Genomic DNA, 12,771 nt, shown 5'->3' on the forward strand with positions numbered 1-12,771 from the left:
GCTGGTTACCAAGTCAAGTTTCCTGCGCATGTTTTAATGGTAGAGGCAAGATGGCGGACGAAGGTGAAAATGGTGGACAGAAGGTATTTATGAACTGAACACCCTAAGCTTAACTCTTAAGCAGTTAATTTAATCTTTGTTTTCTGCTATGAGGATGGAAAGTATAAGGGAGAAAATAGTCCCAGTCTGTATGAGGCTAAAGTCATTTCATCCACAAGTATTGCAAGGCATGTAAGCTTACACTTAAGCTTATATGGAAATGTGTAAAGATAATTAATTTTGTATTTGCCCTTGTAGCACAAGGAGGTGGCTCGCATATTTAATATCTTACCTGAAAGACAAGCAAAGGTGAATTACTTGCTTGCAACACAAGAAAAGGCAGAAGCGGCCAAGGTACTGTAAAGTGATTGCACACGTAAATTCATCTCTCTGTTATTTGACTAACTTATGGTGCAAAGAAAACAGGGTTTTTTAGTTTGCTTTTCATGCCATTGTGTATCAGCCTGCAGTCTGTTCTCATTAGCTGACCACAAAAGTCATGTGTTATTAGCTAAATTTCATTGGCCCTGGGTTATTTAATACAGATGTAGGTCTTTCTTTGTCAACCTGCAAGCAGGCTCATGTTTTGGAGCACACATGTGAGTGGCGCCTCTTCAACAGACTTGTCCCTGCTGACTTGCTCTTTGCCACTCATGCGTGCAACGCAGAGGTGAGCCTGCTCGCAAACCACTCTTTATGAAGTGTAATTGCCTCAGCTGTGCCAACATTGAGCAGCTGGAGTGGTCTTGACCTGTAAATATGTGTAAATGTTGCATATGGCCACACCTGTGACTGGGTAAATACATGTGATGGCTATTGGCGAGAAATAGGTGGGAGTTATATCAAGCTAATGGTACAGTACCGCTCACAAGTAAGTTATCACTGTCTTGCGAGACGCGTCTCGTTTCTCACGAGACTTGTCTCGAAAGAAACGAGAGGAGTCTGCAGAGAAATGAGATGTGTCTCATTTCTCGCGAGTGCACTGGAAGTACCAATACTTTGCATTCGTCGGTATTCAAAACCTGTTTTATGTATAAGACTTCTGTATTGTATTGTATCGATTAGCGTGGTTGACACGATTTCCGTTCTCATCAGCAATGCATGTGTACCATGTGTGTATTATAAGTTCTCAAGCATCCACTATTGTTTCATATACATCGGCCAAGCTTTTTTTATTCCAGCCAGACTTGCTTAACGTTTAGTGTTTGTAAATACATGCATGATAAAAGTTGAAGGTATCTGAATTGTCGGTGACAGTCACTCGTGTTTACAAATATGTTTTACAGTTGTATCAATTCTCTTATTGTATAGATCTTAAAACAAGGTTTGTTTGCAATTCTAAACGTGATTCATACAGTTGATAATCAAAATGTAGCGCTCATGAAACAACATGTAGAGTTTTGTCACCCAATCTACATGTTGCAAGTTAAAGACGCGATCGCAATCACTAAGTCAACACAGCAGCGCCGCCTATGTTTTGTTAACTATCGCTCCCGACTGATTTGTCGGAAAATTTGACTAACTTTTTATCCAAAGATTGTGACCATGCGAAATGACGCTAAGTGATCCGTTGAATAGCTTAATATTCAAACTTGTAAACACACGCTTTGCACATGAAGCCTTGATTAACTTTTTATTCAAAGGTTGTGAACACGCGAAACCATGCTTTGATCATAAATCACTTCCCTTCACATTCGAATAACTTATTTATTCAAACTTGTGAATGCTTGCTTTGCATATGAAATCTTGACTAACTTTTTGTTCACACTTGTAAACATGCGACACACGCTTTGTTCATGAAACCTCGAATAACATTTTATTCAAACTTGTGAACATGCGGAACCACGCTTTGATCATGAAACCTCGACTAGTTATAACTGGACCGCTGTATTGGCCGATATATAAAATGTTTACTCACATACCGCTCGAAATCTTCGCTGTCGAGCAACAAATATTCTATCTGCTAAAGAGAGAGTATTGTACCATTTGAAAAAACGATTTATACCAAATAGAACGGGCGATGTTTTTGCCACGACGCTTTGCAAAACAAACTTCATTGGTGTATTAAATGACTGCGGCGAGACAGAACTTTCCCTTGCAAAAACATTGACTTAATGTAAACTTCGCATCACATAAACATTATAAGAAACTCTTGTCTGCAAAGATATAGTATTTTGGCGTTTGAATGAACGATTTATGCCAAATGGAACTGGAAACGTTTTTAGTGTTTGTCTTGACGTTTCAGAGAACAATAAAGTTCATTAATGTTGTCGGCTCGTCCATGCGTACCGCTAGACAAAACTCGCGCTAGCAGAAAAATTTAAAACTATTGTAAACGGTGCATCTCAGAAACCTTGATAAAAACTCCTGTCTTCGAAGATATAGTATTTTAGCATTTGAATGAACGATTTATGCCAAAGAGAACCGGAGATACATTTATCATTTTTTCAACAATTTATGACTCCCATTTATAAACAATTGACTCACTGGCGCATGCCAAAAGCCTGAATGTTTTTCTCGTACACAAAATTAAATGTTTGTTTGAGTTAGCGGTTATTGAAGAACAAGCAAATGTAGGTAACTGAATCATTTGGAGTGAGCAAGATTCGCAAAATCAACTCTTTGCCCCCGTGATCGCATGAATTGAAACGCATGTAATTCTACTTGTAGTTACATTCAATGTTCAATATTATCTTTGTTCAATATGAATCGAGCAAACGATCGATTCATATTTTATGTTGGATGGTCCCATCGATTTGACAATGAACTGCAGAGCAGCAATAGTTACAGGTAACTGTTTTCTTACACGTAATATATGCCATATACTAGACACTTCAGTGATTCTCGAGAGAGACGAGACGCGTCTCGCGAGAAAAGAGAAACGTCTCGAGGGAAACGAGACTTGTCTTGCGAGAAATGAGACGGTTGAGCGGTACTGTTGAGCAGTACTGTAAGTGTGCTGGCCTTTGGATTAAGGATTGCAGGCTCAAGTCCTGGCTTCCTGGGATTGCTATGTTCTGTTCTTGGGTAAGGTACTTCACTCTACAAGGCCTCTCTCCACCCAGGTGTGCATAAATTGGTACCAGCATATGTACTGTGAACAGTGGGGCATGGGGTAAACCTGTAATTTATTACTGGGAATACTCCTAGTTGCTTCACAAGGTGGAAACTGGAGATAAGTGCTGACCCACTTGGCCTTTCATTGGCCACCAGCCTTGAAAGCAAACTTAACCTAATAATGAATAGTGCTAGGTAGTCAGATTATTAGTTACAATGTATTTCTTTACCGCACGATAAAATGTCCCACAGAATCCAAGAAAATTGAATATGCGAAAATGAGTTAAATATTGACTTCGGATGGTAAAATGAAACCAAATACAACAGAATTTCCATTTGTGTGCTATAACAGCTAGCATTTGAGAAAACAAGGGAAAATAAATGTGAAAGGCATCTAAAAATCAATCTGAAAACAAGAAATCAAATAATTTCTTTGCCATGCGAAGAAATACATTACAGCGCTGCGAAAGAAAAATGAAAGTTGTAAATCAAAAAATGACAAAAACTAATTATTTTGAGATCAATCGTATTTCAACTGCGTTAAATTAGTGGCCACTTAGTTCTTTCCTCTGCACTTCTGTAGTAGCTGAATAAGAGTCCAAAAATATATTTGAATGAAGCGAATATAAACTAAATAAACAAACCGCATGGACGTCACGGTAAACTAAATATGCAGAAATATATTAATCCAGCGTGCAGGTACAGGGAACCAAATGAAAGAAATGTGAAAGGAAGTTCAATAGCAATAAATTTTCATTCAAATTGATGGGAAGAAACCTATTTAAAAAAATATTCCCAAACGTGGGAATGGCCGCATGTTCAAATTAATTCTTCATGCTAATTAAGGGAAAGCTTGAGTTTTTGCTGACCACTTTTGCAGTCATTTTAATGCCCATGGCGTTACCGATTATTGCAAGAGTGGAATTCAACTTTGAAGTAGTAATGTACATTTACCATGTTTGTTTCTTAAGTCCAAAGAGCTTCAGCTTGAAATTTGCAATCTGTATTCAAAACTTACTTGAAAGTACTCCAATCGTCGTGTTTTCATGGCAGTTGTAGAAAGAAAAAATTCTCCACCAGAAAGGTTTGAGGACTGATTAATCCTTGATCCTTTATTCTGAGGCCACTTAAACATTGATTTGTATTTTTCCTTTCTATTTTAAATCTCAAAGCAGTTATTTCTCCATGTTAGGAATGAAAATGAGACCTTGGAAGTTTTCAGATTTGACCCGCAACGTGCATGATTACCTGCTCTTTTCAAGCGCATGATTTTAAGAAGAAAAACCAGCTTTATAGGACCCCTAAAGTCCTCTAAAAATGTTATCAGAAAGTCCATTCTGATTGGTTTATTTTGTCCCCAAGAACAAGAGAACAATGGAATGATAAGAGGACCAAGAAGTCTTCAGGGAGGGTAGGAAAGACGATTGCCCCCACATGCTTTTTTTTCGGGTGGTTACGGGTGACACAGGGAATTGGAGGAGTTTTTCACACAGGCGGTTACAGTTGGCACAGGCGTCACGGGGTTAACTGATTTATTTGTGGTTTTTAATACAGGAAGAAAAGGCAAAGAAGGATGATGCTTTCTACTGTGTTTGTCGTACTTCAGACACCAGCCGATTTATGATGTAAGTGTCTGCAGGCTTGTATAATCAGAATGATAACATGATACAATGTATGTAAGGGTTTGAATCAATAATTCTGTGGTAATCTATAATCAGTTTTATAAGAGAGACAAGCAATTAATAATAATTGGCAAAATAATGTACATGACTGTATAAATTAATTTACATGATGTGTATCAATAATTAATTTTGTTTATTTCCTTATTATTTTAAACTTATAATTATTTATTTATTAACAGTGAACCTATTATTTTTATGTGTAGTCTGATGTACAAAATGTTGTAGTTTTCACCCACTGGTTTAGCTTCTTATAGTTATTTTGGGTGTCCTGCTACTGATTTTCTTTTTTTTTTATGAAAATTTTATATTAGTGAGCAAAAACTAACGATAAAAACTGATGTTTTGGTGTCTTCATGACGCCATTGTTAAGGTGATGAAAAATAAGGAATACAAATTCTGCAAGTTCATAAAGGTGTAAAAATGAATTTATATAATGAATGCAAGGCAAAATTATACAAATAGAAATGAGCCATTCCTGAGTTACCTCATACCTCTGTGTCAAAACAAGTCTTTGTTTCAAACCATTCACATGAAAATGTGTTCTGCCTACAAGTTCATTTTCATGCGAATCATACTCATTTTCATATGAGAGGTTTTGCATGCAGACTCGTTTTTAAACAGAGGCACAAGGTAACTCAGAAATGGTCCATTAATAATTAAATCATAGCATTAGACTGTACAAATAATTTGTTGTGGTCATCGTTGTTGTTAGTTCTTCTACATTTTTCTTGTAGCAGCTATAGCCTTAATTTTAATTTTGAAAGTATCAAAAATACCAGTAAACAAGGTGGTTCTGTTGCAGCCAGTGAAAGGTTTTGTGAAGAAATATACAGGTAATGATGAAGGTAAATTAATCTTTTGATTTAATTCTGAATATCTCTTTTGTGCAGCTGTTGTGACAAATGTGATGAGTGGTTCCACGGGGACTGTATTGGTATTACAAAGTTGGAGGCAAAAGAAATCAAGCAGTACTATTGCAGGGAATGTCTAGGTAAGCTATCCTCTTTAAAGAGCCACACACTATTTTTGACTTGCTTTTATACTGAAGAAAGAGTATAATATTATTATGTTGATAGAATAAGTCACGAACAACAGTTCTTTTCAGAGCTATCCTCATGCAGGAAATCCCACTGAATGAGTTACAGATACCCCTTGATGCAAACCATTTACTATGAATAACCAATCTTTTAGTTAGTGAGCTTGAAACAGAACTGGGGCCCGTTTCTTGAAAGGCCCGGAAACTTTTCAGGCATGCAAAGCCATTTTTAATTTCTCTGCATCTAAAAACTGAGAGGTGTACATGCCTGGAACTTCTTGTATGAAAAGAACCTCTGTTAATATTTAGAATACGTGAACAAAACAGCTCTGTAATCATAAGGTTTGAGACTTTGCTATGGCTTTGCGGGTGCGAGAACTTTCTGGAACCTTCGAGAAACGGGCCTCTGGAAGTGTTTAATAAAATGTTGTGCTACTTTGATTTCTTTTTCCTTTTTTTTTATTCCAGAAAGCAATCCAGATCTTTGCATCAAGTACAGGATCAAGAAACCTAAACCAGAGAAAAGTGACAAAATCCAATCAGAGAAAAAGGAAAAACAGGATTCAAGTAAAGATGATGTATGTCTTTCCTTCACATCAAATGATCGGATGTTTGTGTCAGATTACCCTGTGACCACACACCTGTAATATATACTAGTCTGAATTTGTCGAGAGTGAAAATTTCATACTCTGTTTTTTTGTTTTTTGTTTTTGCATCAGGCATCAGGTATATGTTGAAATTGGCCTATTGGTATCCAGTATTAAAGCTACAGTGATTAAAAATATTCTTTAGATTTTTGACAAATCTAAATGAATTATTACATTGTTAATAAGGGGAAATGGGAACGAAACCTGGCAAAGTTCTTTGTTGTAATGTATGTTTTTGTTGACTATTTTGGGAACTGACCCTGCACAAAACCTGGCAAAATACAAAAGGTCATTATATTGGATGACATAACATATGGATGAGCATAAAACAAAAGATATGCAGGGTCAAGGACCTTCTTGGGCAAGATACATGTAAATCTTAGCCTGTTTGTTTGCTTCTTTGATGTTTGCTGACCTTCCTAACCATTTCCCTCAGTTAACTTTGATTATTATGACAAGTTTGTTCTCTGAATTAAATACCACTGAAGTTTGCCATCTAAACAGGGCCTAATGTAGGTGTGGTCAATTTCGAACAGTGCTACGGGTACACTACATTGGGATGCTGATTGATAGTGGAATTCCTTGCTAAACTGAGCTGAAAGTATAATTTTCAATATGTTACTTGAAGGCCTTTAACAAGTATTTTTACTGTATTTAAGTAGAAAGTACTACTTACATTTTATAATATTGAAGGTGGTTACCCTAAATTTTGAAAGACTTTACACCTTTTGTGACTGTGAATCTTCTTTTGTACTGTAGAGTGAGCGAAAGAGGTCCAAGAGAACATGTGGAGAATGTGTTGCATGTGTAAAGACAGAGGACTGTGGCCAATGTGACTTTTGCAAGGTGCTTTGTAATACTACTAGTTATGTTGAATTTTGGGATTGTCCTCAATAAAGATAACCTCTGACATTTTCATATTGATTTTTTTTTCATAATAAACTTATTTTTATTTAAAAAATTAGGGATAAAAAGTTGGGCAATGACCTCAGAGAGGTTGAAACATTGTAACTTCTTATCACCAATTTTTATCACAAAATCTGTTTCTAAGAAATTATTCAATAAACTTATTGTTTTGTCTGGACTAGCCTGAAAATACTCATATCACTTTTTCCTTAATGAAGCCTTGCTTCCTTTAGACTAGAGTCAATCAGTCAGTCAGCCTGACAGTCCGTCAGTCAGACAGTCAGTCAGTCATATTGCTAGTCAGACAGTCAGTCAGTCTGTCAAATAGGTGCTCAGTCAGTTAATCACACAGACAGACTGTCAGACACAGTCAAGACAATCACAAGTTAGTCACAATCAGACAGTCAGTCCATCAATCACTCAGACAGACAGTATGAGAGTCTGTCAGTCAGTCAGTCAGACAGACTGTCTTACTGTCCATTGCACATGCTTTCAGGACATGAAGAAGTTTGGTGGCCCCAACAAGATGAGACAAAAATGTCGCCTACGGCAGTGCCTTCTGAAGTCAAGGGTAAGAGATGTAATAAATATTGTATCTTACTAACTTTGTCTTCATCAATTATGGTACGTACAGTAAGTTACGGATCCTCCTTTTTACGGATTTATGGCCTGCGTGAACATGCTTGGGCCATGAGTTGAACGGGAAAAAACTTGGTCACTCTGCAACTTACGGCATGGACCTTGAGGTATAATATTGATACATGCATCCATGTACTTGTGTAATCTACATGTGCATAAACTCACTAGACAGTTTGGTAAACATGGTATAAAAATATCTTTAGGTCTACGTGCAGCACACAAAACTTAAATTTTGTGTGGTTAACGAGTTTCAAAGTTTGTGTGGTTGTACCTGGTTAAACTCATCAACAAACAATGAGCTTGGGGAATGGTCCCTGACAGGATGGTGGAGCCTGAGATCAAACTAAACCGTGCACGTAGGGTATCCATGACAACCCTGTGAGCGGCAACCACCAGGTACCGTCACACTGAAAAAACAGTGGAAACACAGGATGCTTACCACATACTTACCCTCAAGCCAAAGGGGGACTGGTGGGCTGGGAGAAAAGCTTAATGAGCACTGTCCAACAGCGAAAAACATGCAGAATGATTTGACATCCGAAGCCGAGCTGTAAAATCCAGGTGCCCCTGCACAAATGCCCCGGCCACCCTGAACTCACTCTGAGGGAGACTGCTGGCCAGCAATCTTGTTTCGCGTTTACTTAGCCTAAATTACATTGAACCACATACAACAAATTGAGTAGCTATTTTTCAGGTTCTGTTGAGAGGCGGCTCCACCTACAGGGACATGCTAAAAGGAGAAGAGGCTAGGAGAGAAGATCTTGACATTGACATAGAGGTACATTGAACAGGATTGACGATGAATGTGAAATAATCCTGTCATATGAGTTGATATAATGTAAAGATCTTGCATTTTAGCCTAGTTTAAATTAACTCAGCACTAATCAGTGCGAGAAATCTATTTAGGCAATAGTTTATGTTCTTGAATAGATTGTGGAGTTATATATGAAATACATATAGGCACGCACCACACGTTTTGAAACATAAATCGTTTGTTAAAATTTTTTCATTATTTCTTCTTGCATCAGAGTTTGACTCCAAGAAAACAGCGCAAAGCAGTGAAGATGAAGCATGCAAAGTCATCTGAAAGTAGAAAGGTTTGTAGATGTAGTTGATAGACTTGTGAGAGAATACGCTAGTGTGGTACGTTAGGTTAATTGCTTTCTAATACAAAAATTTGCAAAAAGACAATTCACATACTCTACTTGAAACGCCTGAGAGACAAAACGCCTGGGCAATTGATGATCAGAGTTAAAGTTTGCTCTAAAATTTGCATCGCATTTGCGAAAAAAAAAACCCGAATTATTGCTGAATTACACCACTGTAGCAAAACCTACTATCGGTAAGCTTGGTTCGAAAATTCGCGCGCATTGAAGTTATAAGTATCCTGAAAATTCGACTTATTATCGCTGAAATACCATTTCGCGGGAAATTTCCCCGAACATGTAGGCCCTGAAAAGCCAGTAAATTGGTCGAAATTTGTATGAATCAGTTTGTTACTTGTCCCGTCACTAATATTGTAACGGTGACTTTAATTTACTTTCCTAGACAACATAACACCCGTAACTTCTTGATACCAAGTACTATGCGTTTTAGAGCTACACCATGTATCAAGTTTCGAGAAACCATACTCAAGATTGCTGTTTCAGGATGTATTATTTTCCTGTTTTTCTTTTGTTTTAAACCATGGTTGCGTCTCGGTCCAATGACACGCAAGAAGAGAACTTAGCTAATAAACATATACAGGCCGAGGGTAAATAAAGGTATATTTAGATTTATTTTTAAAGGCATGCACGCTTGGTCAATATTCTTGTATACCAAAATATATTAGAAACTTTTTTAGACTTAATTATAATAAAGTTTCCATATAACGCGCGCTCTGATTGACTGAAACAGCGTGCTTTATCAGAGAACAGAGCACGGGTTGATGACGGTAAGTTGGCTTCCAAATTTTTGCTTCGGAATTTTGACAAATTTTACCCAAGTTAAACATCCCCTGTGACTCAGACAAACGCAGTGGAAGCGAGCTATTTTTCTGCAGTAAATATGGCACACAGAGACCATTGTTAGCAACAGTAGTGTTAAAACTGTACTAAAATAACAAATTTTGCTAGATTCCCGCCGACAAAACTTGTAAAGCTGTAGCGAAATAAACAAATTCTCAACCTAAACAGTGCTTCGATAAAGACATTATATTTGTTACGAAGGCAGAAATTATACTAAGAAGTAAAACAACGACAGAAAACAACCATTGAACTGTCTCTGTTTATGATGAGAAACTTTATTTTTGTAAAAATGCTCAATTGCTCAAACAACACTTACATGCAGTGTAGTAACGCTCATTCTCCGGTCATCTCAGCGAAGTAAACCGACGAGTGGTCAGTGCAAAACGTGCTCTGATAGTCTCTTCTGTGCTCGGAGTAGAACCAGTGGGAGCCGTTAAGTCTTTCTAACTTTTACGCTAGTTCGGGCACTCTTGCTGCATGCGGCTACAAGCCGTAAATAACTGTAGCTCCTTTCAAATTCAACTCGGCATTTCGCATTTTCATCCACAAGCTTTGAGCTCCGCGTTTCGTAATTTCGACTGGAAAAGTGCTCGTTTTCATTGGCCACAATACGGCCGGATTCCTCTGGACTATAAACCGTTACCTGCCTTTAGATCCGTATTAAAAATTAACTTAAAAGCGAACTTTGAAGGCATCGTTCTTCTCTCGAAAGCCGCTCAAACTACTCGAAACTGAAAGCTTAGCTGAAGTCCAGTTTGTGATTGACAGGTGTCGCTTTGTTAGCCAATCAAATTATTTGAACAATTCTAAGGATTGCGATTGGCTTATTTTAGCGTCCTTTATCAGAGAACAGTGCACGGCTGACGCCACTTTTGCTCGTTTGGAAAAATAAAGTTTGGTTTGAAAATTCAGCCGAATGCGTGGGGAAATTATCTGATTCTTTATCATAAAACAAATAAAGAAGCCTCGACTGTGCTCTGTTCTGTTGTAAAGCACTTAGGAAGCGATAGAGCACTCAAGAAGTAGGGAAAAACACTCGACTACGTCTCGTGTTTTCCCCTACACTTCTTTCGTACTCTACCGCTTCCTGCGTGCTTTACAACAGAACAGAGCACAGTCGAGGCTTCTTTATTTGTTAATTGGTATGTACAGTCCATACTGGGAAAGATTGGTCTTGTTCTCTTTTGGTAAGTTTGTGCGCCTCACCTTCAGCTCGGTCTATGAATGTGTAGCAAAAGGACTTTGACTAACCTGATAGGCCTTTCAAGCAAAATTACCTCAAAGTAAAACCAGGACCCAGCCAGTTTTTAGTGCAGAGTGTACTATTGGGATGGTTATGGGGGTTGCCTGGCGCTAAGGAACTAAGGCGCTATGGCACTATGGCACTATGGCACTATGGCCCTATGGCCCTATGGCGCTAAGGTGTAAACTTTAATGTTTGTTTAATTAATTAATTTCAATTAATTAATTAGTCTAGAGGCAAGGAAGTAATGGGAGTAGGGTGGGAAAGGTACATGTGTACTCTACGTAAAACACATTCCATCGCCGTCGCTTAACTTTGAACATCGCAAAGCTATATATTTGTTTCAGGTAACCCCTTGCTCTCCTTGTGGTACCATTCTCCTTAGAACAAAACTAATTTGCCCTAAACGTATGCGTAGATTAGTTAGGGTTCGTGGCTTCTATATTAGGTGAAGGATACATTGCATACGGAATCACGCACAAATGTTGAGTGGTTTTCCTTATGGTAGAGCTCAACATGTAAGACGCATGCGTTCTAGCATTGTTAGTGTTATACACTATCTTTACACGCAGTATTTTATATATCGTGTCATGTGACCAAGGACGGCAGTTATTTTTCAGGTAGCGCCAGTTGTCCCTTTTTATTGCAAAAGTGAAACGTTACTGTGGCTGCGTAGCTTTTAGAATTACAAACAGGTCGGTTCAACAAATATCATCTGCTGTTTTCAATCTACAATAGTGTGCTTGTCAGAGTTCAAATATATTGCTTCTCCTTAGCGACTTGTTTATTTCTTGCCTTAATTGTGTCTGTAAGAGAGACCAAAAAGTTCTCAAGCTAGTGGCGTTAATACTCCGCAAATTGTGAATTTGTAACAAAAGAAACCAGGAAAATGCTCAAATATTGCTGCAGACGCCGTGGCACCTAATGAAAGCGCAAATTAATTTAATCAGTCTTTGAGGAGACTCATTCATATCGGCCAAGTAGCGCTGTTTATCTTCAATACTTTTCGTTGAAAAGTTTCTCAGCCATCAATATCGTTGTGTGTTAATTTTGAATTGTTTTATTGTTAACAACAAAGGTGGCAACAGAAAAAGAAAGTGGTATTTCGTGACTATCTGATAATTAAATTAGTTCTTGTTCATCGGTAAAAATTTGCATTTTTAGTAAAACATCGTCTCTGTTCCGTTTCTTCATCACTACATCAGATATTTAACTTTCTTTCATTTATCTCCAAAAAACAAGGACATCTTCCGTATGTTTTGGAGAAAACAGGGGTTTCATATTACATGGCTTTGCGAGGAAAACAAAAGTATCAAGTTACAAAGTTGGCGTGAAAAGCTAAATTGTCACGTTTGCTGCTTCAGCGTATTGTTGAATTTAAAATGAACGAAAATCAACTTAAAGCACCAGTAGTAATTAATTTGTGCGTAATGTTTGGACCTTGAATGAAAATACAACCTTGAAACATACACACTGCAAAGGGGAAAAGCCGTAGCAGACTACCAAGGTAGACACA

At 37.7% G+C, this 12,771-nt stretch overlaps 1 protein-coding gene across 1 annotated transcript in view; it reads left to right on the forward strand.

Annotated features, from left to right (window-relative positions):
* Positions 1–49: 49 nt before the first annotated feature.
* LOC145460653 (CXXC-type zinc finger protein 1-like) overlaps positions 50–12,771 on the forward strand; it is a 22,740-nt gene continuing 10,018 nt past the window's right edge. Inside the window, exons 1-9 of the mRNA XM_081445533.1 lie at positions 50–83; positions 298–393; positions 4,651–4,721; positions 5,669–5,769; positions 6,283–6,392; positions 7,221–7,307; positions 7,864–7,938; positions 8,701–8,784; positions 9,035–9,103. Of these exons, the coding sequence (XP_081301659.1) occupies positions 51–83; positions 298–393; positions 4,651–4,721; positions 5,669–5,769; positions 6,283–6,392; positions 7,221–7,307; positions 7,864–7,938; positions 8,701–8,784; positions 9,035–9,103 (726 nt within the window). The 5' untranslated portion in view covers position 50. The remainder of the gene's footprint in view (positions 84–297; positions 394–4,650; positions 4,722–5,668; positions 5,770–6,282; positions 6,393–7,220; positions 7,308–7,863; positions 7,939–8,700; positions 8,785–9,034; positions 9,104–12,771) is intronic.

This window comes from Orbicella franksi, chromosome 11, assembly GCF_964199315.1.
Source record: "Orbicella franksi chromosome 11, jaOrbFran1.1, whole genome shotgun sequence".
Lineage (NCBI taxonomy): Eukaryota > Metazoa > Cnidaria > Anthozoa > Scleractinia > Merulinidae > Orbicella > Orbicella franksi.